At 40.8% G+C, this 26,537-nt stretch overlaps 1 protein-coding gene across 19 annotated transcripts in view; it reads left to right on the top strand.

The window, feature by feature from the left end:
• LOC132399618 (coiled-coil domain-containing protein 178) overlaps positions 1-26,537 on the top strand; it is a 310,549-nt gene that overhangs the window by 4,436 nt on the left and 279,576 nt on the right. For 16 of the 19 annotated variants that reach the window (XR_009514032.1, XR_009514029.1, XR_009514031.1 and 13 more), the window contains exons 3-6: positions 784-879; positions 5,217-5,356; positions 11,661-11,734; positions 14,552-14,634. Coding sequence is in view for 14 of the 19 variants with exons in the window: in XM_059980243.1 (XP_059836226.1) it covers positions 837-879; positions 5,217-5,356; positions 11,661-11,734; positions 14,552-14,634 (340 nt within the window). In the remaining 5 variants the exon portion in view is untranslated. Of the gene's footprint in view, positions 1-783; positions 880-5,216; positions 9,848-11,660; positions 11,735-14,551; positions 14,635-15,608; positions 15,700-19,213; positions 19,456-26,537 lie in introns of those variants that run through there. The other 3 variants (XM_059980277.1, XM_059980267.1, XM_059980313.1) reach the window with 3 other exon arrangements.

Raw genomic sequence — 26,537 nt, 5'->3', positions numbered from 1 at the left:
TCTGTCTTCATTTGAAGCAATGTTTTTCCAGTCTGGGTAATGTACAAGAGAAAAGATGTGGAGAGATTAGAAAGAGGTCCAAAAATCCATTAGAGTAGTCACTGGGATAGGAGACTACAGTTACAAGGATAAATGAGGGAAACAGGAACTATTTTCTGCAGAGAAAGGTAAGGAGCAATTTGACAGTAGTCTATAAAGTTTCAAGTTTAATTATCATTAAACCATACATGAATATAGCCAAAAGAGACAGTGTTACTCCAGGGCCAAGGTGCAAAATGCATTACCAACAGTACACTGCACAAGTAGCACACATGCTTATGATTTCAGAAAAACAGTCACAAAGAAGAAACACATAATAATATAGCCTTGTCCAGCTTGTACTTCCACTGAGCAAGCACCAGAGAGCAGCACTGCGTGAACACTGGAGAACTGCACGGGCATCTATTGATGAGAGAGTTGGACAGAGCTGCACAGAGTGAATAATATGAGGCAGTTCTCATCAGTGGAAGGGTTGAGGATTTGTAGTCACAGCCATAAAGTAAGGGTAAATGGAATTAAGCATGTAACATTTGTGGATTTTTGAAATAGTGCTCAGTTCACTCCTGATGAAGTGTAACTTAATTAGTAAAAATCCCACCTGCTCCAGAAATTGTCCCAAATTTCAGAAATCTAAATCTGACCCCCTTGTACCATTTGCCCAGCTGCACATTCACTTGTCCATTCTTCTCTTTATGTGGTATTGGAAGTAATACTATATTGAGACATGTTTTGTTTAACTTGTAGCTTCTTGAAATCTGCTTCAAGGACATTATCCCTCTTCCCACCTGTGAAGTACAATGTTGGCCACATCTGGTTCTTCACCCTCTCTCTTCAGGACAAGTGAGTACATGAATTTGTGCAGATTAAGATCTGAACAGAATTTTAAGTAACCAATTTTACAAGGTAGAAAACCAGAAAGGAAAGGATTGGCATAATCAGATTTAGAGGTTGGCTCATTCTTTTCTGCATATTATATGAATTATTAACTCCCCTGAGCATCACAAAGGATGCTTGGGTCAAGAACTGGTTTGGCCCTGGACATTGTCTAATGTTTTAACCAAATTACTGAAGTCAGTTTCGTCCAACTATTATGTTCATTGCTTATTCCAATATAATTCTGCCAAAATATATTTTCAAAAACATCATTTATCCACGTATAAAGACTTGATTACACTGATTCATATACACTCTCTGGCCAATTTATTAGGTACCTCCTGTACCTAATAAAGTGGACACTTAATGTATGTTCATGGTCTTCTGCTGCTGTAGCTCATCCACTTGAAGATTCGACATATTGTGCATACAGAGATGCTGTTCTGCACACCACTGTTGTAACCGTGATTATTTGAGTTACTGTCACTTTCTCTCAGCTTGAACCAGTGAGCTGTTCTCATCAACCACAAAACTGCCGCTCACTGGATTTTGTTTTTGGTTTTTTGCACCATTCTCTGTAAACTCTAGAGACTGTTGTGTAAAAATCCCAGGAGATCAGCAGTTTCTAAGATACTCAAACCGCCTGTCTTGCACCAACTATCATTCCACAGACTAAGATCCTTAGATCACATTTCTTCCCCTTTCTGATGATTTATCTGAATAAGAACTGAACCTCTTGACCATGTCTGCAAACGTTTATGCATTGATTTGCTGCCACATGATTAGCTGATTAGATATGTGTAATAAAGAGGTTTACCTAATAAATTGGCTACTGAGTCCGTACTCTTGTGTCCTGGGTTCTGGATATCTGCAAGTATGAGGCTCAAATTCCATGCCAGCTGTTGTGTACAGTTCACTTACTTAGTTCTTTTTTGTGCATTGTTTTTTTTTATCATTTTTTCCATGCATTTCCCACTGATAATGCTCCACACCTGTAAGACTAACTCTTAGGGTCCTTCTCCAAATCTGAACCCATCTGACTTGTTCCATCCAGAGATCGTACAGAGTATGTTGGCTCCTTTGTGATGATCCTGAAAGAAGGCTTAAGATCTCCAGTAACTCTGGAAAAAGCTACAAAGTGCTTTCTTTCAAAGGAAATCTGTTGATTTAGTAACTGACAGTCACTCTTCTATTTAAATATGAGACATTCTTTTATGAGAGTTGTCATGATTGTTTCTTGACCCAATGGTCAAAACCTGTGCTGGTTTTGCTTTGGATCATTGTCAGAGAAATGGATGGACCTGCCCATTATATGACCAAGAAAAGACAACGGAGAGTTTTTTTTAAATTTTGTGTTTTTGCATTGTGTCTCTATGAACCTTAGTTTATGGGGTATAGATTAGAGAAGTTAAAAGTTCTCTAAATATTGATGTCAGGTCTTTTCTTTTTGTGATTTTACATTTCTCATTGCAGGCTTAAGCAGTGTTTATATAATATTACCGAAGATTAATCATAGTGTGGTCCCTGTGTTATATATTGACGTAGGCAGCTGGGACACAACATCCATGGTTGACACCAACCAACGGAGAGCTCTTCCAATCATATTGGTGCTTCGGAGCTTGTGCAATGTCAAACAGCATTATGGTTTGCTGACGGGGAGCTTTTTTAATTTATTCAATATTCTCTTCATTGAAAGGATAGAACCATAGAACACTATAGCACAGTACAGGCCCTTCAGCCCTCCATGTTGTGCCGACCCATATAATCCTTAAAAAAAAGTACTGAACCCACACTACCCCATAACCTTCCATTTTTCTTTCATCCATGTGCCTGTCCAAGAGGCTCTTAAATACCCCTAATGTTTTGGCCTCCACCACCATCCCTGGCAAGTCATTCCAGGCACTCACAACCCTCTGTGTAAAAAAACTTACCCCTGATGTCTCCCCTAAACTTACCTCCCTTAATTTTGTACATATGCCCTCTGGTGTTTGCTATTGTTGCCCTGGGAAACAGGTACTGACTATCCACCCTATTTATGCCTCTCATAATCTTGTTGACCTCTATCAAGTCCCCTCTCATTATTCTACCCTCCAAAGAGAAGAGTCCCAGCTCTGCTAACCTTGCTTCATGTGACTTGTTCTCCAATCCAGGCAACATCCTGGTAAATCTCCTCTGCACCCTCTCCATAGCTTCCACATCCTTCCTATAATGAGGTGACCAGAATTGAACACAATCAAGACACTCCCGTTTTTACCTCTTGCTTCAGCTCCATCTCTTGTTCCCCCATCTCCTACTCCTCAGTTGTTGCCAAAATCTAGGTGTGTATTATTGCTAGGTTGTAAAAATTACATAATTTTAGACACCTGTTCAGTTCTGTACTGTTTAGCACCTACTGAGTAGTCCGGGGGCAGAAGTTTTCAACAAGGATCTTGTGTTCTCAGAACAAAGTTCAGGTTTCTTTTAATTCCACTTGAGTCAGCAATGAAAGATGCTTCTACACAAGTAGTCTGGTTGAGTGACTATATTTAATCCTGAACTAAAAGATCAAATAAATCAGCAATTTAAGTGGCTTTATTGAATTCTTAACTAAAAAACTTTATTTGGTTTTTAACAAAAAGAATGCTCAAATAAATTTATTTGACTCTCCACTAATAAATTAAGCTCAAGGTTGCATGCATTTTATTGCAATCTCCTAGTCCTTGGTCATTGGGAGACCCCAACACTTTGACAAAACTTGATGTGATAGGTCTCCATGACGTGATTGGTCATGATCCAGTCAGTGGAGGAGTTCCAAAAATCCCTTGTAATATCCTTGCTATTATACTCTTCAACTTTTCCTTATCTCCCTTAAAAGTGAAAGCAACTCACTATAAGGCAAGATTGTTAAAACTTAATTTACTGGAAATAATCATGGGCCAACAAGGAAATCACTAATTCTACTTCATCTTGTCACATGTACAAGATTACATTGTGCATAGCAGTATGTTGCTCTTATATGCACCACTATTTTGTATTGGTGTGAGGAGCGAAGCATTGAGCAGATTTTGTTTGCTGTCTGTTTAGTCATCCTTGGTCTGATCCAATGGCTAAAGAGTCATGTCTGACCCTCAGCTAAGTTGACCATAATTTCCATAGTTATAGTCAAGAGGAAGAGGTAAAGCACTGAGAATACTGCAGAAAAGAAGAGAATACTACTGTAGAATATTTTGAAATGTTGATTCAATTAAACCTGTGATCATATGTGCAAATTATTTATGCATTTTATTGGTGACCTACTATTAATTTCAAGGTTTTTTTCTGAATGCCTGATCAATTTCTTTTAATTTTAATTTGAATCCACAGACATTTTATAAGGCTTGGTATTTATATGATACTGAGTCACACAGTGCTATCTGAATTATATTAAGTATTTAGAGTGTTATGCTGCATAACTGAATTGGTTGGTCCTCTTCTATCCCAGCATGAATCCACCACCCTCCCTTGACCTCTACATGTTCATCTCAACAGCTGAGTGCAAACCTTAAGTGGATGAAAGGAAGAGATGGTTGTCAAAACATCAAAAGCATATAAGGTGTACAAATACCTTCATATTCACTAGTAATTTTTCATGAAGAGGTCTAGTTATATAGTACAATACCACTTACAGTACAGACAGTCTATTTGATCAAAAGCAGTTCATAAGGTACTGTTCACCTCCTGCCTAACTTTAATTATGGAACTTGCAGTATAAATCTCTTTCTCTGCTTCTCCATCTTGTCATATAGCTTTCCCTTTAATATGACTCTGCAATGAAACTTGTTCCGTATTCTCATATTTCTCAGGGTAAAGAAATTCTTCTTGAATTGCTTAATTTTCATATTTGCCTATATTAAATTAATGTTTTTAGCTTTGGTCTACTTCATAAATAGAAGTATTTTCTTTGTCATACACACAAAATGCTAGAGGAATTCAGCTGGCAGGCAGCATCTATGGAAAAGAGTCAACAGTTGATGTAACAGGCTGAGATCCTTCATCAGGATTTTCTTTGTGCCTGGTTCACCTTCAATCTTTTTACAGCATCTTAATTAATCACTGCCTCTGTGCATCTTTTACAGAAGGACCTACTGTGTCCACTATTTATTGTAATTCTTTTGTTCCTACTAACCCCTGTTTTGATAAATAGGAAGTAAAAGGCAAACATACAGTATAGCTGATAGGGTTAAAGTTTGGGTCCACACATCAGGTAATGCTCATTAATTTGGAGAGTTGAGAAAAAAAAATCTTTCATAATGACCATTAGCTTTGATTATTTTTCTCACATCAAGAGAATGATGAAGATCCATGGCAACTCCGGTCCTTTAAACGTCATAACTCTGACTGGCTCAAAACTTCATTACCATTTGTTTGTAAAGTGATTCGCCATATCCACGATTTGGAAGAAAAGACTGAAGTTTGGTTCAGACAGGTATGATTTGGAGAAACATAGATTATTTTTGTAATGTCATGCAAATTATTTCTTTGATCAGGTCACATCTGGGAAAGCAAATTATCGGAGGGACATAGACTGTAAAGATATATTTGACAGTTAAGTGAATGTGAATGTCTTAATGTGAGGGAAAAATAATAAAACAAACTATTATTTAAATAGGAAGAGTCTTCAGAATGCTTTAAAGAAGAATCTGGATACCCTAAAACAAAAAGTTAACTGGCATATAAGAAGTATTGAGGAGGCTAGATGGAAAATTGGCCTTTCATTTTAGATTGATCAAATGCTGAAGCAGGGCAGTCTTGCTGCATTAAAAGATGTGTTTGGTGTGATCATCCCTTGTGCTCAGAGAAGAGTTTTGATTTCTATAGGAGGAATGTACTTAATTTAGAGGCAATTTAAATAGGATCACTCTTGAGATGAAGAAATTGTCTTAAAAGGAAAAGTTGAGTGATTCACCTTTACACTCGAGTTTAGAGGAATAAGTGGTTTTGAACAGCTTCAATATGGTAGAAGCTAAGAGGATTTCACCTACCTGGGAAAATAGAACTGCAGGATTCCTATTCTTCAGGAGGCTTATGGGGTGATAAATAGGATATATAAAGAGGTAGACACAGAGAACTGGGAAACAGTCAGGAAGGGAAAGGAGTTAATGAGCCAGTGAAGAGTATGATTGTAGCCATCACCCTCAACAAAAGGTACATCACTTTATATACTGTTTGGGATGTGGGGATGGTTGACCTAACAAGAGGAAAGTCACAGTGGTCAGGTCTCTGGCACTGAGTCTGGCTCTGTGACTCAGAAGGGAAGGGGTGAAAGAGGCATGCTGTGGTGATAGCGGATTTGTTAATTAGGGAAATGGACAGGAGGCTGTGTGGGTGAGAACAAGATTCCTGGTTGGTACATTGCCTGCTGGGTGCCAGTGCCTGAGACAACTCAGATCAAGTCCTCAGTATTCTTCAGTGGGAGGGTGAAGAGCCAGAAATCATAGTCCGTGTAGGTACAAATGACATGGCTAGGATGAGTTACGAGCTTCTGTAGAGGAAGTTCAAGGAGTTAGGTGCAAAGTTAAAGGGCAGGAACTCCAGGGTTGCGATCTCAGGTTTGCTAGTGAGGCCAGAACTAGAAAGATGATAAGTTTAATTCATGGCTATGGAGTTGGTGTAGGAGGGAGGGCTTAAGATGTTTGAATCATTGGGCTCTCTTCCAGGGAAGGTGGGACATGTACAGAAGGAACAGTTTGCACCTGAACTGGAGGAAGTCTAATATCCTAGAAGGATGGTTTGTTAATGGGGTTTAAACTGGAGATGCAAGGGGATGGAAACCAAAATGCAAGAACAGTTGCTGGAGAGTTGCGGAGGCAGATGTTGGTAAGACCTCAGACAAAGTCAGGAATCAAAAGGTTGAGCATGGTGAAACTAGTGTCCTGTGCTGCATCTATTCTAATGAAAGAAGTAATAGTAGGAAAGACAGATGAACTCAGAGCACAGATCAACACCTAGAATTATGATGTTGTTGCCATTAGTGCGACTTGGTTGCAGGAGGCGCAGGACAGGCAGCTCATTTTTCCAGGGTTCCTTTGTTTTAGACCCAACAGAGCAGGAGGGATTAAAGGAGGAGGGTGGCATTACTAGTCAGGAAAAATGTCATGACAGTGCTTTATCAGGACAGACTGGAGAACTCAACCAGTGAAGCATTATGGGTGGAACTGAAAAATAATAAGGCTTTGTTACAGACCACCCAACAGTCCTAGGGATTTAGAGGAACAATTTTGTAAAGAGGTCGCAGATTGTTGCAAGAAACAACTTTGTTATAGTAGGTGATTTTAACTTTACACATATTGACTGGGAATCTCATACTGTAAAAGGACTAGATGGGATGGAGTTTGTCAGGTATGTTCAGAAAATTTTCCTTCTTCAGTACATAGAAGTCCCAATGAGAGAGCATGCAATGCTGGATCTGCTGTTAGGAAATGAGACAGGGCAGGTAACAGAAGTTTGTGTAGGGGAACACTTTGCGTCCACAATACCATTAGTTTCAAAGTAAATATGCAAAGAGATGGGTCTGGTCCCTGGGTTGAGATTCTTAATTAGAGAAAGGGCAATTTTTTTGACATCAGAAATGATTTGGCCTGTGTGGATTGGGACCTGCTGTTTTCAGGCAAAGTTGTACTTGGAAAGTGGGAGGCCTTCAAAAACAAAATTTTGAGAGCTGTCAGAATAAAAGGTAAAGAAGAGTGTAGGGAGCCTTGGTTTTCAAGAGATATTGAGGCCTTGGTTAAGAGAAAATGAAGGTGCATTGCAGGTATAGGCAAGTAGGAACAAATGAGTTACTTTTGGAGTACAAGAAATGCAAGAGAACACTTAAGAATGAAATCAGGAAGGCTAAAAGAAGACATGAGGTTGCTCAAGCTAAGGGATTCTACAGATATGTTAAGAGCAAAAGGATTGCTAGGCACAAAATTGGTCCTCTGGAAGGCCAGAATGATAATGTGTGCGGAGCCAAAACAGATGCGGGGAATTCTGCAATGTATTCTTTGCATTTGTATTTACTCCGGAGATGAATACAGAGTCTATAGAAGTGAGGCAAAGTGGCATGAACTTCATGGACCCTGTAAAGATTACAGGAGGAGGTGTTTGCTACCCTGAGGTAAATCTGGGTGGTTAAATTCCCAGAGCCTGACAAGGTGTTCCCTTGGACCCCATGGGAGGCAAGTGCAGAAATTGCCGGGATCCTAACAGAGATACCAGAGGATTGGAGGTTAACCAATGTTGTTCCACTCTTTAAAAAAGTCTATAAACAAAAACCAAGAAATTATAGGCAGGTGAGTCTCACATCAGTTGTGGGGAAAGTTATTGGAAGGTATTCTAAGTGACTGGATATATAAGTATTTGGATAGACTTGGACTGATTAAAGATAGTCTGAATGGCTTTGTGTGTGGTAGGTCATGTCTAATCAATCTTATAGAGTCTTTCTAGCAAGTTACCAGGAAAGTAGATGAAGGTAAGGCAAATGATATTGTCCATATGGGCTTTTAATAAGGTCCCACATCAGAGGCTAGCTGAGAAGTTTCAGTCACTCGGCATTCAGGATGAGGTAGTAAATTGGATTAAACATTGGCTTTGTGACAAAAATCAGAGAGTGGTTGTAGAGGGTTGCTCTCTGACTGGAGGTCTGTGGCTGGTGTGCTCAGGGATTGGTGCTGGGTCCTTTGTTGTTTGTCATTGATTGTGTATCAGTTATCTGGATGATAATGTGGTGAACTGGATCAGTAAATTTTCAGATGATACCAAGATTGGGCAAGGCTATTGTGACTTGCAGAGGGATCTGCATCAGATGCAAAATAGCAAATGGAATTTAATGCAGACAAGTGTGAACTTTTGCACTTCAATAACGCTGTGAATGGTAGGGCATTGAGTGGTGTAGTAGAACAAAGTGAGCTGAGAATGCAGGTACATAATTTGCTGAATGGGGCATCAGAGGTAGATAGGGTCGTAAAGAAAGCTTTTGGCACATTGGCCTTCGTAAATCAAAGTACTGAGTACAGGAGATGAGATGTTATGTTGAAGTTGTATAAGACAATACTCGCTAATTTGGAGTATTGTGTGCAGTTTTGGTCACCTACCTACAGGAAAGATGTAAACAAGGTTGAAAGAGTACGGAGAAAATTTACAAGGATTTTGCTAGGTCTGAAGGACCTGAATTTATTAGGAAAGATTGAACAGGTTAGGACTGTGTTCTTTACAACTTACAAGATTGAGAGGGGATTTGATACCACTTTACAAAATTATAAGGGGTATAGATGGGGTAAATGCAAGCATGCTTTTTCTACTGAGGTCATGACTACAACCAGAGGTCATGGCTTAAGGACAAAAGGAGAGAAGTTTAAGGGGAACATGAGGGGAATGTCGTCACTTAATGGGTAGTGAGAGTGTGGAATGGAGTTTAGCTCACATGGACTACTTGCCAGCACAAGTAGTCCATGCAAACTGAACTTCAATGCTTTAGTGAAGTTTGGATAGGTATCTGTGAAGTAAGGATATGGAGAGTTGTGGTCCTGGTGCAGGTTGTTGGATGTAAACAGTTTAAATGGTTTCAGCAAGGACTAGTTGGGTCTGGTTCTTTGCTGTACTTCTGAAGATTTGTTTTAGAAAAAATAATTGCCTGTTTAGAACAGAAATATAAATGAATTTTGTTTGTTGACAGTATGAATCTTTGGAATAAATTTGCTTAGTGATCTGAGGAGAGAATCATCAAATATATTAAAAGTTCAGTAAGTGGTTTATTATATTATAAAGGCATTTAGGATTATGGGTGATAGGCAGATGAATGGATTTGAGGCCACGATCGAATTGTGTTGTCATTTATTGAATATTGCCATCGTGTGGGGATCGTTTGCTGTGCCTCTCACTTGTATTTCCAGGAGTTGTTTTCAAAACCTGTTTCAACATCCTGACTATCTCAGCTGAGGTAAGCTAATTTCTTTCCATTTCTCTTGAATTATTTTGGATGAATTTGCTGCCCAACTACATTGCAAATTGAACCACAAGGTAGAAATGAAATATGTGATTCTTCTCATCCTTAGAAACAATGTCTTTTATTTCTAGATATTCAGAATACTTGCTAAAATGGTGTGCTACAAATAAACTAATAACCAGATGTGATTATTATGAAGTTGTCCATTGTTTATAAAGTCATTATACAGTAGATTCTAGTTAATTGGGACATAGCAGGACCAGTACATCTTGCCCAATTAAGGGGCTACACCCAATTAACTGGTTTAATAGAAATAGTTAAAAAGTTATAAAAAAAGATGAACTATCAATTAACTGAGTAACAAATTACGTGTCTAAATGAAATGGAGAACAAATTAGATCACTACCAATGCTACTATAGTACTATAAAATTGTGTATTAGTTCCTAATGGTTATCAATGGAGGAATTCAACCTGTGTATGCTGACATGTATGGGGTATCCAGGGAGAAGTAGCAGCCCTGGTGAAGGGGATTGTCATGTTTATTTGGGGCTGGTGACTAACCTATAGTCCCTACTGGGAAAATTCAGTTCTCACCTTTGGTTCCAAAAAGCTGTTTGCATGCAAGAGTAGCAACAGCCCAGTACGCTGCTTCAACAGGTGAGCTAAAGCAGGTGAGGGTTGGTGGGCCTCATAAACCAGTGAAATAGGGACATGCCTGTCCTAGCACGCGAAGTCAGCTCCAGCGTACTGGGCGGATTCAAAGTACATTTATTATCAAAGTAAGTATGCGGCATACAACTCTGAAATTTGTCTTCACACAGACAATCATGAAGCAAAGAACTACAATGGAACCAACTTAATCAAAGAAAAACATCAAACCTCCCTCACCCCCCAAAAGAATCATGCAAAAGGCAACAAAAAATGAGTGGAAACGCAGAATATAAAACGCAAGATCAGAAGGGATATTTCAGTACAGTTGAGCTCAGATTTGTGGGCCACCCCAATTCAAAAATCACCCAAAAGTAATAACTGAATAGAACAACCAGAACTAGGACACACTAATAGATCAATAGTGAGATTCAATGGCCAAGAAAGCGGTTCTGCAACGTTTTGTGGAGAGCAAAAGGCATGATAAGGTAGAGAAGATATCATGGTTATCTACTGCAATCAAGAAAGTCTTCAGTTTATGATGACCACTCATACCAGTGGAACCTGACTTCCGAGGCCGAAAGAGTGGAACAGGTTGACAGAAATGATGGACCACCAACATTCTGCTGTGTTCTTTTGATTGACTGAAATGAATAAAATTGGTGCAGGCTCTTAGTGCAGATAATGGACTGCCTTCATACAATGCATTCAATAATTGCATCCTCCAAATCTTAATTTTCATTGAATCATTTAAGATGATTGATGCAATCACCTTCAAATTCTTCATGGTACCTAATTTGTTGAAGTAGTGAAATAGTTTCATTTTCACTCCTGGCCATTTCTGGTATTTCCAAGCCTGAGTGCTTGAAACCGCAGTGAGCAAAACAATTTTTGTTGTGTAGTATCTAATGGCCACACAAGTTCATGTGACTGATCCTAGTTAGAAACTGGCAACAGTCTCCTGTCCTAATTAAGCAGTAAAGTGTCCCGAATAAATGAAGATAATTACGTGAATTTTCTCTAATTGTTTTTGTAAGGATTATCCCAAATAACTGGCTGTCCCAATTAACCATGGATCAATTAACTGAAGTCCACTGTATTCTCTTTATTGACTGTTTTTTTATTGATATATGATTTTAATTTTGCAATTTCTGATAGTTTACAGAATCTCTACAGTCAGAATCCCAAGGAAAAAGTCAATCTTCTGAAAAGTTGAGTGGGATTTCACAAAGGTGAGGTTTGATTATATTTGATTAGTTTAGAACCAAAGCGTTTTTGCTTTGAGATCCCTCACACAATACTGATTTATCACCTACTTTCAAGTTGAAATTTCTATTTTTATTTTCTGAATTTCAGAATTTACTGATACTAAATAAGCAATATATGTTAAAAATTATATTAAAATAATAGTTCAAAATTAATATTTGTGCTTTGGTAACTATGAGTATAATGCATGTACTGGGGCAAAAATGTGATCTGTTTTAATTTTTTTTTATAAAGTGTCTTTAAGGATTGGATAGTAATGGAATCTATTTTCAATTAATATGTTTGTTGGACCTCCTACAACTGAATGTAATTCTGACATTTTTCCTCACTGGTTCAATGAAGAAAGAATAGTTGCCGAAGAACAGGGATTTGCAAATGAAATGGAACCATGACACAGCATATGATATGGATCATGACCAAGTGTATGCACTTGCCTGTCTTTCTAATTCTCTCCATCTTTTGGCCTCCTTCATTGTTTCAACAAATTTCAAAAACAAAGGCAAGCTCAAGGAGCAGCACTCTACCTTAGCACGTTATGGCTTTCAAGACTTGGCCGTGAATTTCACTTTTCCATCAAGTAAATGAATTTCATTCCAATCTTGTATTCCACATTTCCGGTATTTATTTCTTGTACTTTAGATATTTTCTCACATCTTGTTTGCAGATTCTTCAGGTAGCTGTGCTGCCCTTTATCAGCTGACACCACTACTGTTTGCACCATTCAAGTTTTTACAGACTTGTCCATTCCTTCCCTCTCCATCTTTTCTACAATGCAAACCATTTTATTTTTAACTTTGGTGGCACGCTTGGATGCGCCAGCTTTTACGGGGGTCAACTAAAAGTATTGTTGTCTTTTTTTCTTCACACATATTTTTTGATTGCAAGGAACCTGGTGGACATTAGGAACTTAAAGTACTGCACGTCTACCCAATCAGTAAGTTGTGTCAGGGAAACCGAAGAAGTTGGACTTGACCATGATGCTGCTTGCGACAGGGAGGTGTTGGTGCACAACGGCAGTGTGCAGTCCAACAGTAAGATTGCAAGATCCTGTTGGACATTGATGGTATAGAATGCTGCAAGTTTAAGTCGTTGGTTTATTGGCGAATAGCGGGGTGGATGGTGGTGGAGCGCCGTCATGCGTAACCTCGGTCGTTGCAGGGTCCAGGCCTCAAGCTGTGATGTCGCCTGTTTGCAGCCGCTCAGAAGAAGGTATCGGAGTTGGGTTGTCTGCTGGAGTGTCGGAGGTGGTGTGGCGCAGCGTCCAAACTGGAGTCAGTCCTGCCCCCAGAGTTCAGTTGGCAGAAGACAAGCTATATTGTATTCGACTGCAGACTGCTGCAACATTCATGGGCTCAGGGACTTGTAATATCTTTGTGGTTCTGTATTTTATTGCTATCTTATATGTGGTTTGAGCTGTGTCGGAGTGTTGATACTGTGTTGTGCCCTTTTGCCCCGGTGTAATGCTTCGTTTAGCTGTTTTCATGGGTGTGCATGAATGGTTGAATGACAGGTGAATTTGACATAGAGCTTGATCCTGTCCCAGTTCTGATGCTAGGCTTCTGGCCAGAAAGTAATATGTTATTTAACTTAAGACTATTCCTTAGAATGTAGAAGATTGAGAGGAGATTTAATACAGATTCACAAATTTATGAGGGGTATGGAGAGGATGGCTTTTTTCCACTAAGGTCATTGCAATTTGAGGTCATTGGTTAAAGATGAAAGGGAACAGGAGGGGAAACTTCTTTATTCAGAGGTTGTGAGAGTGTGGAATGTGCTGCCGGTACAAGTCATGCATGCAAGGTTGATTTCAATGTCTAAGCAAAATTTGGATAGGTACATAGATAGTAGGGCTATGGTCCCAGAACGGGTTGATGTGAGTAGGCAGTTTAAGTACTTTCTAATTAGACTAGGTAGGCCGAAGGGCATGTTTCTGTATTGTACTTCTTTGAGAAGGTGGGGGGAAAGGACAAGCTAGAAGGAGATAGATGAAGCCAGATGGGTGGGGAAAGGGGGACGTTAAGCAAGGAACTGGGAAATGATACATGGAAAAGGTAATGGGCTGGGGGAAAAAGGAATCTCATAGGAGAGGAGAGTGGATCATGGGAAAAGTGGAAGGAGGAGAGGTACCAAGGGGAGGTATGAGGCAGGAAATGATAAGAGGTAAGAGGCCAGAGTGGGGAATGAAGGTGAAGGGAGAAGGTGAAGGGAATGAAGGGAAAAGGAGAAAAAATTACTAGAATTTGGAGAAATTGATGTCATGCTATCAAGTTGGAGGCTACCTGGACAGAATATGAAGTTTTGTTCCTCCACCTTGTGTGTGGCCTCATTGAGGTAGAAGAGGAGGCCATGAACCAATATGTCAGAGCAAAAATTGGAATAAGGGTTAAAATGATTGGTCGCTGGGAAATTGCACTTTTTGTGGATGGAGCTGAGATGCTTAACAAAGTAGTCCCTCAGGCTACGTCGAGTCTCACCAACATAGAGGAGGCTGCACAGATTCATATGTGAAATGTTGCCTCACCTGGAAAAATTGTTTGGAGCCCTGAATGGAGGTGAGGGAGGAGTGAATGGGTAGGTGTAGCACATCAGTGGCTTGCGGGGATAAGTAACAGGAGGGAGATTAGAGGTCAGAGACGAATGTAAATGGGAATCATGGAGGGAGTGATTTGAAAAGATATCTGTTGACATTTTGTCCCTAGTGATGGAGACAGCGATCAGAAAATTATGTTTCTTATTCAACTTTTATTTACCAATTTTATTCTAATTCTTTTTTTTCCCCGTAGAAAGGAATTCAATCAAACAAATTTTTCCAGTGATTTGACATCATCTAATCTGTGTATTAGCAGTATTGGATTTAATGAAACAGGTATGACTTTATTTTAAAAGAACTCAAATAGAATGAATCCTGTTTATATTTGAGGAAAAAATGTTAAAACTAATCTTGAAATGGTGACCTTCTATTTGGATTAACACTGCAACTATGTTTATCTATATTTTGAAAAGAATAAAAATATAAATATATTTGCTGCCAACCTCATACTACTGTAGCTGAATAGAATAATATCTCATTTTTTTCTCAGAACCATCAAAATACTTAACACTCAATTTGGAAAGGCTGCTGATTGATAAGCTTTAAAAATCAATCTGTCAGATAGATGTTTTATTTTTGCAATGGAAGGATATGCATGTTAACCACATGTTATAAGACAGTAAGAACATTTGGTCCATCGAGTCTACTCTGCCATTTCATCATGGTTGATCCAATTTACCTCTTAACTCCAATCTCCTGCCTTCTCTCTGTATCCTTTCATGCCTTGACCAATTAAGAATCTCTCAAACTTTGCCTTAAATATATGTAAAGACTTGGCATCCACAGCTGCCTGTGGCAATGAATTCCACAAGATTCACCATTTTCTGGTGAAAGAAATTTCTTATTTCCATTCTAAAATGACACCCCTCTGTTATGAGGCTATGTCCTCTGGTCTTGGATTCTCTTGCCATAGGAAACATCCTCTCCATATCCACTCTATAAAGGCCTTTCATTATTCGATAGATTTCAATGAGGTCACCTCTCATTCTTCTGAATTCTTCAGAATACAGGCCCAGTCCGTCAAACACTCTTCGTAAGACAAGTTATTTAATCCTGGAATCATTTTTGTGAACCTCCTTTGAACTCTCTCCAGTTTCAGCACATCCTTTCTAAGATGGACCAAAACCTGCTCACAATGCTCTTAAGTGTGGTCTCATCAGTGCTTTATAAAGTTTCAACATTACATATTTGCTTTTATATTCTAGTCCTCTTGAATTGAATGCTAATATTACATTTGCTTTCCTCAACAGACTCAACATCCAAATTTACATTTGGGAATTCTGCACAAGTACTCACAAGTCCATTTGCAATTCAGTTTTTTTGTGTTTCCTCATCTAGAAGGTAGTCAACTCCTTCATTTTTTCCACCAAAGTGCATGACCATACACTGTCCAACACTGTATTCCACCTGCCATGTCTTTGCCCATTCTCTTCGTCTTTCCTCCTGTAGCCTCTCAACTTCCTCAAAACTGTATGCCGCCCCGCCCCCCCCACTCCAGCTAGCTTCATACCATCTGCAAACTTGGCAACAAAGGCATCAATTCCATCATCAAATCATTGACGTATAACATAAGAAGAATTGGGCCCAGCACAGACCCCTGTGGCCACTGCTTTGTCCATGCTAGAATCTTTCCTGTAATACCATGGGCTTGTAGCTTGTCAAACAGCCTCATGCGTGGTACCTTGTCAAAGGCCTTCTGAAAATCTAAGTATACAACATCAATCAATTCTCCATTGTCTGTTGTCCTTGTTATTTCTTCAAAGAATTCCAACAGATTTGAAAGGGAAGATTTTCCATTGAAGAAACCATGCAGACTACAGCTTTTTCTCATTTGCCTCCAAGTACGCTGAAACCCCAGTCTTTAATAATTGACTCCAACATCTTCCCAACCCTTGAGGTCAGACGAACTGATTAATAGCTTCCTTTATTTTGCCTCTCTCCCTTCTTGAAGAGTGGAGTGACGTTTGCAATTTTCCAAACTTCTGGAACCATTCCAGAATCTAGTGACTAAGGCTTCCTTGATCTCTTCAGCCACCTCTTTCAGAACTCTGGGGTGTACACCATCTGATCTAGGTGACCTATCTAGCTTCAGACCTTTTAGTTTCCGAAGAACCTTCACTCTACTTATGGTAACTTTACACGCTTCATAACCCCTGAGACCTGGAACTTCCACCATACTGCTTGTGTCTTCCACAGTGAAGACTGTTGCAAAATACTTAGTCAGTTCATCCGCACTTCCTTGTCCTCCATTACTTCCTCTCCAGCATCATTTTCCAATGGTCTAACATCCACTCTCATCTCACTTTTACACTTTCTTGTATCTGAAGAAATTTTTGGTTTCCTCTTTAATATTATTGGCTAGCTCATTTTCGTATTCCATCTTTACCTTCTTAATGAGTTTTTTTAGCTGCCTTCTGTTGGTTTTTAAAAGCTTCCTAATCCTCTGACTTTCCACTAATTTTTGCTCCATTGTATGCCTTCTCCTTGCCTTTTATGTTGTCTTTGATTTTCTCTTGTTAGCCACGGTTGTGTCTCCTTTCCTTTAGAATACTTCTTCCTCTTTGGGATGTATATATCCTGTGACTTGTGAATTGATTCCAGAAATTCCAGCCATTGCTGCTTTGCCATCATCTCTGTCAGCGTTCTTTTCCAATCTCTTTTGGCCAACTCCGATCTCATGCCTCTGTAATTTCCTTTACTCCACTGTAATACTAATACATCTGACTTTATCTTCTCCTTCTCAGGGTTCTTTTACCTTACTCTCTCCAATCAAATCTGGGTTACTGATTCTATTCCAAACCAGAATAGCTGATCTAATGGGCTCAACCAGGAGCTGCTCTAAAAAGCCAGTTTGTAGACTCTTTAGCTTTCCTGTAATCCAACACCAACCTGATTTTCCCAATCTACCTGCATATTGAAGTCACCCATGACCATTGTAACATTGCCCTTTTGGCATGCATTTTCTATCTCCCATTGTAATTTGGAGACCACATCCTACTGCTGTTTGGGGGTCTGTATACAACTCCCATCAGGGTCTTTTTACCTTTGGTATCTACATGGACCATGATTTATGGCTGTTCACACTCCCACTCAAACATGCTGAGGACGGGATCTGAGATATCCCAGACCCTGGCACCAGGGAGGCAATATACCATCCAGGAACCTTGTTCTTGCCCACAGAAACTCCTGTCCATTCCCCTAACTAATGAATCCCCCATCACCATAGCAGGTCTCTTCTCCCCCCTTCTCTTCTGAGTTACAAAGGCAGACTCAGTACCAGAGACCCAGCCTCTGTGATTTTCCTCTCTTAGGTCATCCCCCACCCCCGAGAGAATCCAAAGTGTAATACCTGTTGTTGAGGGGTATGGTCACAGCGGTATTCTGCACTGGCTCCTTAATCTCTTTCCTTTTCCTGTCTGTCACTTAGTTTCCTGTGTCCTGCACCTTGGGTAAAACTACTTCTCTAATCACTCCCTCAGCTTCCTGAATGATCCAGAGTTCATACAGTTCCAGCTTTAACTCTATAATGTGGTTTGTTAGCAACTGCAGTCAGATTCACTTCTCACTGTTGTAGTCATCGGCGACCATTAGATGTCTCTCTGCCTTCCTACATCCCTCAAGAGGAGCATTTCACTATCCTACCTGGCATCTCTACTGTCCTAGCGCATGGCCAAGTGGTTAAGGCGTTCGTCTAGTGATCTCAAGGTCGCTAGTTCGAGCCTTAGCTAAGGTTGCATGTGTGTCCTTGAGCAAGGCACTTAACCACACATTGCTCTGCGATGACACTGGTGCCAAGCTGTATGGATCCTTATGCCCTTCCCTTGGACAACATCGGTGACGTGGAGAGGGGAGACTTGCAGCTTGGGCAACTGCTGGTCTTCCTTCTGGCCTCACAATCACTACTCCTCTGGTTAGACTATCCACATATTTATTTAACAAACCCTCCTGGGGACACAACAAATTTTGCCCCGTTTAACCCATTTAAACTAAGAAGGTCCGAGTTTATATTAGGGAAGTTGGCCTCACCCTAAAGAACAACCCTATTATTTTTACACATTTCCTTATTCTGATTACATATCTGTTCCTCAATGTCCTGGTGTCTATTAGTGGGGGTTTGCAGTACAGTGTGATTGCATCCTTCTTAATCCTGTGTTCAAGTCAAATGGGCTCAGTATCTGACCCCTCCATTATGTCTCCCACAAGTGCAGCTGTGATATTTTCCGTGATCAGTAGTGCAACTTCTGCACCACCCCCGCCCCCCACCTTCCCACCTCCTCTACCTTTTCTAAAACTTTGAAAAACTGGTACATTTGTAAGCAAGTACTGTTTCAACACAAGGCAGCTCTAAGTGTTTTACATAGAACAACATATAAAAATCAAACATCAGATTTCAGACAATATATAAGATAATAAAATCATACAAAAATAGATATGATCAATAGAAGTTACAGTGCAGGAGATTCTAATTATAAGTTTCAGCAAAAAGATAAGTTTTAAGCCTCGACTTAAAAGAGCTTAAAGTTTGGGCAGACTTGTGGAGCATAGTAACTAAAAGCTGATTCAACATATTTAAATTTGACTCTGGGAACGGTAAGCAGACCAGCCCCAGCTGACCTGAGAACTGGGGAAGGTTCATCATATAGCAAGAGATCATAAAGACCATAAGATATAGGAGCAGAATTAGGCTATTTAGCCCATTGAGTCTGCTCTGTCATTCCACCACAGCTGATCCTGGATCCCACTCAACCCCATATACCTGATTTGGATAATGGAATTGATGTCTTTGTGGCAAAGTTTACAGATGATCCAAAGATAGGTGGAGGGGTAGGCGCTGTTGAGAAAGCAATGTAATTGCATTAGGACTTGGACAAGTTGGAAGAATGTGAAAAAAGTAGCTAATGGAATACAGTGTTGGGAAATGTATGATAATGCATTTTGGAGAAAGGAACAATAGTGCGGATAAGGAAGATGAAGGAACACATACCAATCCTCATAAAGGGATCAGAACAGGAGAGAGTGAACAGTTTCACGTTCCTGGGTGTCAAGATCTCTGAGGATCTAACCTGGTCCCAACATATCGATGCAGTTGTAAAACAGGCAAGACGGCAACTATACTTCATTGGGAGTTTGAAGAGAGTTGGTATGTCAGTAAATACACTCAAAAACTTCAGTAGAAGTACCGTGGAGAGCATTCTGGCAGGCTGCAACACTGTCTGGTATAGGGGAGGGGGAACTACTGCAGAGGACCATAAATTTAGTTGGCTCCATCTTGGGTACTTGTTTACAAAGTACCCAGGACATTTTCAAGGAGTGGTGTCTCAGAAAGGCAGCGTCCATTATTAAGGACCTCTGGCACCTAACTCTTCCTATATTTACATCCTTACATTCTTGCTCCTTTCTCAACTAAGTTTCAGTAATGGCTTCAACATCCTAGTTTCATGTACTGATCCATGCTCTAATTTCATCAACCTTGCCTATAACACTCTGAGCGTTAAAATATGCACACCAAACTATCTGACCCATCGAATCTGTTATTTTGATTTTGCCTTTGAATACTATCCCTGACATCTACCTTCAGGTCCGCTCCTTCCCTTATAGAGCTGTGTCCCTGGTTCCCAGTCCCCTGCAAAACTAATTTAAATTCTCCTGAGTAGCAACAACAACCCTCCAGTTCAGGTGCAACCTGTCCCTCTTGTACAGGTCACCACTTCCCCAGAAAAAGTTCCAATGATCCAGGAAATTGAAACCCTGTCCCCTGCACTGTCATCTCAGCCATTCATTCATATATGCTATCACCCCATTTCTTCCTGTGCTAGCCTGGTAGCCTGTGGCACAGGGAGTATTCCGGAGATTACAACCTTGGAGGTCCTTCTTTTCAGCCTCTTTCCTAACTCTACATACTCACTGAATAGGACCTCTTCCCCTTTTCTGCCTGTGTCATTAGTGCAATATATACCATGACCTCAAGTTGCTCCTTCTCTCCTTTGAGAATATCCTGCAGCTGCATCATGGATCTCGGCACTTGGAAAGCAACACACCATCTTGGTGTCTCTTTTGCTTCTAATAGAAACATAGAAAACCTACAGCACAATACAGGCCCTTTGGCCCACAATGCTGTGCCGCACCTGTACTTTTTTTAGAAATTACCTAGGGTTACCCATAAGCCCTCTATTTTTCTAAGCTCCATGTACCTATCTAAGAGGCTTTTAAAAGACCCTATTGTATCTACCTCTACCACTGTTGCTGGCAGTCCATTCCACGCACTCACCACTCTGTGCATAAAAAAACTTAACCCTGACATCTCCTCTGCACCTAATTCCAAGCACCTTAAAATGGTGCTCTTTCATGTTAGACATTTCTGCCCTGGGAGAAAGCCTCTGATCAATGCCTCTCATCATCTTATACACCACTATCAGGTCACCTGCCATCCTCTATCGCTCCAAGCAGAAAAGGCCAAGTTCACTCAACCTATTCTCATAAGGCATGCTCCCCATTCCAGGCAATATCCTTGTAAGTCAACACATACAACACACCTGGATTGGGGAACATGCCTTATGACCTTTGCCTTCTATGAGCAAGCCAATTCTGGATCCACAAAGCAAGGTCCCCTTGGATCCCATGCCTCCTTACTTTCTCAATAAGCCTTGCATGGGGTACTTTATGAAATGCCTTGCTGAAATCCATATACACTACATCTATTACTCTACCTTCAATGTGTTTAATGTTACGAACCCCGTAACTGGGTCACTTACCAGCAAAGACAGAGAGGTCCGTTGAAGTCTGATGGTACTATTTTTAACAGTATTGGTAAAAATACACAAAAATAATATCAATGCAAACATACAGATAATATACGTTGTCAATACTAACTCTAAAAGTGCGGATATAATAATAATCAATAAGAAGTAGCTCTATCGTTGTCTAGGGGATAATCTATTGTCCGATGGAAAGATCAAAGTCACTTAGTTCATTCGGGCTGCAGTCTTTGGTTGGAGTCAAGAGACAGAGACTTTTAAACTTGCCAGCTTTTCCTTTTTATGATGTCGATCCTTCGAGAGTTCCGTTTTTTGTAGTCGGTCCTTTAGCTAAGTCGTTCCGTGGAAGCCCGCCAATTCCTAGGCAATGGAAAAGGACGCATGCGAGCCCCACCAGCTGTTGCTAGTAAACGCTGTCATGGGATCTCTAGCGTTTCTCCTGGTGCGTCTAAAGGGGTTGTTCCCCAGACCCTCTTTTATCCTTACTGACGGGGTCTCAGATGTCAATCAGGTTGGGATGATGCAATCAATCCCTCAACCAGCCCACTCTGTTCATTCCCTGAGGGTTTCAATGAATAGTACAGTACTCAATACACAATTCCATCTCCAAGAGACAATGGCCGTTATCCGTGGCTTTGTCTTTCGGAGGCCCAGGACACATTCCAAACCGAGGATTCTGCGTGTCTCTCTCTCATTTCCTGGGTCCCAAACCCGAATTAATAGTGATCTTGCGATTCTCAAAAAGTAGGAGGCTACTTTACCCTTTGGCCCCTCAGAGTTGTGGCCCATTGGTAACACCCCCTTTCTTCAAAGCGTTTTTACCATCAGTAAAAATGAAGTATTACAGAGTCTTACAGGATTTTAGGATCTAACACAATACAAAAGTTTTTTTTTACACTACAGAGTAATACAGTTATACATTCAATTCAGCATCTAAACAGTTAACGATTACATTGTCACTTCCTTTAATATCTTAACATCTTGAACCTTACTAAAGTCTTGTAGAATCAGACTCCAATTTAATAACCACCTATTTTTATTTCCTTCCTTCGGCAAACAAAAACTAAAAAGTTGTGATCTTAGGTTACACGTATCCTACAAAAGTTCATGCAAAAGACTAATCTTTATTGTTACTTTCAAACTTAACAGTCAATCTTCCATGGGGGTTGTCTTTATTATTCACATGCTTTGTTGAAATCTCTTAAAACCAGCTTCTGCTATTTAAAAATGGTATCCCATCAACCCTCACCTCTTTTCCAGTTAACTCCCATGTGTTGAGCTTGTGCCCCATGGTGAAATAGGCTTTTGCCCGCTCCTTTCATAGGAGTTATTTTATCAACAATGTGTTCCAAACTTAGACCATTTCCTGAATTTCCACACAATTCTTTAATTTTAAGCAAGTTGCTAGTTTTCTCTTCAGGACCCTTCGTGAGATTAATTCTCAGTTTAAGATCTGCAAGTGATCCCTCTTTGTTCAAACAGCATTTTGAATTCTGCTTTTTCACACCAAACCTTTGAATAACAATAGCGTGTGGGGCACCTTTACATTCCAAATCAAACTGTAATTGATTCGCAGGCACCTTGTCAACAAGCCATTGTCCCTTCATCCTGGTTACTGCTTCTGACACAAGTCCAGCCTTTAAATTTTCTTCATTCAATTTGGGAACTACACTTTTCCCTTTTCCTTCAATAATAATATTCACCTCACCACCTTCTATCTCCTCACTAACTTTTAACACACCTTCGAGCACAAACAACTGGGAAATCTCACTTCCCACTATTACCAAGGTTAACCCTTTCTTCACTGAACCAAGCCCATCTGACCCACAAGGACTGCATTCCTTTTCAACTGAATCAAATACCTCAGACTTTTTCTGGGCTCCATTACTAGGTTCAGTACCACGTGCATCCACATCTTGGACACACTCAAATGGGACATTTGCCTCTTCCAAGCTTTCAATACCCATACCCTTTTCAAATTCTAAATTCCCCTGATCCTCCCAGCTACTCTCTGGGCAACTCCCTTCTGGAGTAAACTCAACCCCGCGGGCTGAAACAACCTCATCTGCCAACCCAGCAGACTTCTTCAAGGTAATGGCATCCTTTTCATCTAGGACTGCCCTCATTTCATTATCGGGAACACCTTTAAAATTTTCAACTTCTTCAAACAGTTCTGCCAAACCAGACAGATCATCCATGTCCAACTCTGGACCTTTTAACAGCTTTATCTGTTTCTCATCTTTATCTTGTGCCTCTATAACTTTTCTCCTCGCTAAGGGCAGGACTACCTCCTTTCCCTTACTCTCTTTCACTTTTCTATTCTCCGTTTTTCCACCCTTTAAAGCCTCGTGGTACAGGGTCGGTAAAAACGCCTCGGCCAAATCGATACTGGACGGATTTAAACTGCTCTCTGTTTCAGCTGCCTTTCTTGACATGCTGCGAGTGATCGCACATGCGGAATAGATCTTGGAATCTAGGGGCGGGACCTCAACACTCACAGGCTGACTTGTCAGCTTCATTGCTGACCAAATCGTACCACCAGCTAAATCGTTACCAAGAAGGACATCCGCGTCAGTTCTCAGGAATTCTGATCGCACCCCCATTTCAACTGTTCCGGATACCAGCTCACAATTTCTAATGATCCTATGCAAGAACACCGTTTCTGTCCCTTTTCCTATTCCTTTCAAAGTCACCATTCCCGTCTTGCGACCAAAATCCAGTACCTTACTGCTAATCAATGACAGTTCAGCACCCGTGTCTCTCCAAATCCGTACGGGAACTGGTGGGTCTCCCGCTCTCACAGACACGGTTCCGTTTGACATGCAAGTCTCAGACCCTTCTCATACTCTGTCTACCCGGGGCTCTCTTGTCAATTTACTGATCACCACGGCACATCCTATAGGGACTGCTGCTTTCCATTTTCCTGTCTCCTTCCTCGGAGCAAGGCACCTAGATGCAATATGTCCCCCCTTTCCACAATTAAAACAGGTCAAGCCAGGAACTCTCCTGCCGTCTTGCCTCTCCTCCTCAATCTTACCACTAGCTCCCGGCGGGACCTGTGCCTCAGCCGGTGGGCTTTCTCTACCATTCCCATGGTCTCTCTGGTAACTTTTATTCGAATAAAACTTTGTCTTGTGGGTTAGGCATATTCATCTGCGAAACTAGCAAATTCGGAGATGGACTTATTCTGCTTCTCATTCAAATACATCCGGATCTCATCGGAAACACAACCTTTAAATTCCTCAATCAGAATTAACTCCCTGAGATGCCAAAAATCTTTTTCCACTATTTCTGCTGCACACCAACGATCCAAGAGCACACCCTTCTCATAGGCAAACTCGGTATACGTTTGATTCCACCCTTTCTTTAAATTTCTGAACTTTTGTCTATACGCTTCAGGTACCAATTTGTAAGTCCGAAGAATGGCCTCCTTTACTTTTTCATAATTCTCAGCCTCTTCTTCCTCCATGGACAACGCCGCATATGCCCGTTGTGCCTTCCCTTTTAACACACTTTGTAACAGCGCCACCCATTGCTCTTTGGGCCACTTCTGATTCACTGCCACCTTTTCAAAATGCAAGAAATAACTATCAACATCCGTTTCCTCGAACGGAGGTACTAACCTCAACTCCCGACTAACAAACCGCTCCTCTTGGTCTGACCCTTGAACTCTTCGCTCTTGCCTTAATTTCCCCATGTCCAAGTCATGTTGCCTCTGTTTCTCTTTCTCCTCATACTCTTTCTCAGCTCTGTCCTGCTCTGTCTTCACCTCTATCTCCTTTATCTGTAGCTGATGCTCCCGCTGCTTTCCGGCTGCTTCCAGCTGTTTTAACTTAATTTCATGTTCCAACCTTAATTTCTCCAACTCTAACTGAGCCGTCCCACTAGCTGGTGCCTTTTCAGGGATATCTTCCAATACCTCAGCTGAAAACACATTCTTCACAATATAATAGAGTTATGGCCCTCCGCACCTCCCGCTTTATTATCGACAACCTTGGCTCTGCGAGGCTTAGTCCTTTTGCAATATTTATTAATTCAGACTTGGTGGCCGCCTCTAGCGCCTCCAGAGTCGGGTTTTCTATAAATTCATCCACGTCCATCTTTGCTGGTTTCTCATCTGGCTACCCGCGTAACCAGATCAAAGTTTGGACTTACAAGCCCGATTCACTGGCCCCCCCAATTTGGTATCAAATCCCGAGACGAGAACCCCAAGTTGTTACGAGCCCCGTAACTGGGCCACTTACCAGCAAAGTCAGAGAGGTCCGTTGAAGTCTGATGGTACTATTTTTAACAGTATTTATTGGTAAAAATACACAAAAATAATATCAATGCAAACATACAGATAATATACGTCGTCAATGCTAACTCTAAAAGTGCGGGTATAACAATAATCAATAAGAAATAGCTCTATCGTTGTCTAGGGGATAATCTATTGTCCGATGGAAATATCAAAGTCACTTAGTTCATTCGGGCTGCAGTCTTTGGTTGGAGTCAAGAGACAAAGACTTTTAAGCCAGCTTTTCCTTTTTATGATGTTGATCCTTCGAGAGTTCCGTTTTTTGTAGTCGGTCCTTTAGCTAAGCTGTTCCGTGGTGAGCCCGCCAATTCCTAGGCAATGGAAAAGGACGCATGCGAGCCCCACCAGCTGTTGCTAGTAAACGCTGTCATGGGATCTCTAGCGTTTCTCCTGGTGCGTCTAAAGGGGTTGTTCCCCAGACCCTCTTTTGTCCTTACTCACGGGGTCTCAGATGTCAATCAGGTTGGGATGATGCAATCAATCCCTCAACCAGCCCACTTTGTTCATTCCCTGAGGGCTTCAATGAATAGTACAGTACTCAATACACAATTCCATCTCCAAGAGACAATGACCGTTATCCGTGGCTTTGTCTTTTGGAGGCCCAGGACACATTCCAAACCTTGAGGATTCTGCGTGTCTCTCTCTCATTTCCTGGGTCACAGACCCGAATTATTAGCGATCTTGCGATTCTCAAAAAGGAGGGGGCTACTTTGTACCCTTCGGCCCCTCAGAGTTGTGGCACATTCGTAACATTAGTCACGTCATCAAAATCAAACAGGCTTGTCAGGCATGACCTTCCTTTGACAAAGCCATGCTGACTATCCCTAATCCTATTATGCCTCTCCAAATGTTCATTAATCCTGCCTCAGGATCTTCTCTATCAACTTACCAACCACTGAAGTAAGACTCACTAGTCTATGTTTTCCTGGGCTATCTCTACTCCCTTTCTTGAATAACTGAACAACATCTGTAACCTCCCAATCCTCCCGAACCTCTCTCATTGATGGTACAAAGATCATTGCCAGAGACTCAGCAATCTCCTCCTTCACCTCCCACAGTTGTGTAGGGTATATCTTGTCTGGTACTGGTGACTTATCCAACTTGATGCTTTCCAAAAGCTCCTGCAC

This window comes from Hypanus sabinus, chromosome 1 (assembly GCF_030144855.1).
Source record: "Hypanus sabinus isolate sHypSab1 chromosome 1, sHypSab1.hap1, whole genome shotgun sequence".
Taxonomy (NCBI): Eukaryota; Metazoa; Chordata; class Chondrichthyes; order Myliobatiformes; family Dasyatidae; genus Hypanus; species Hypanus sabinus.
This window is presented reverse-complemented; position numbering and strand designations above follow the sequence as displayed.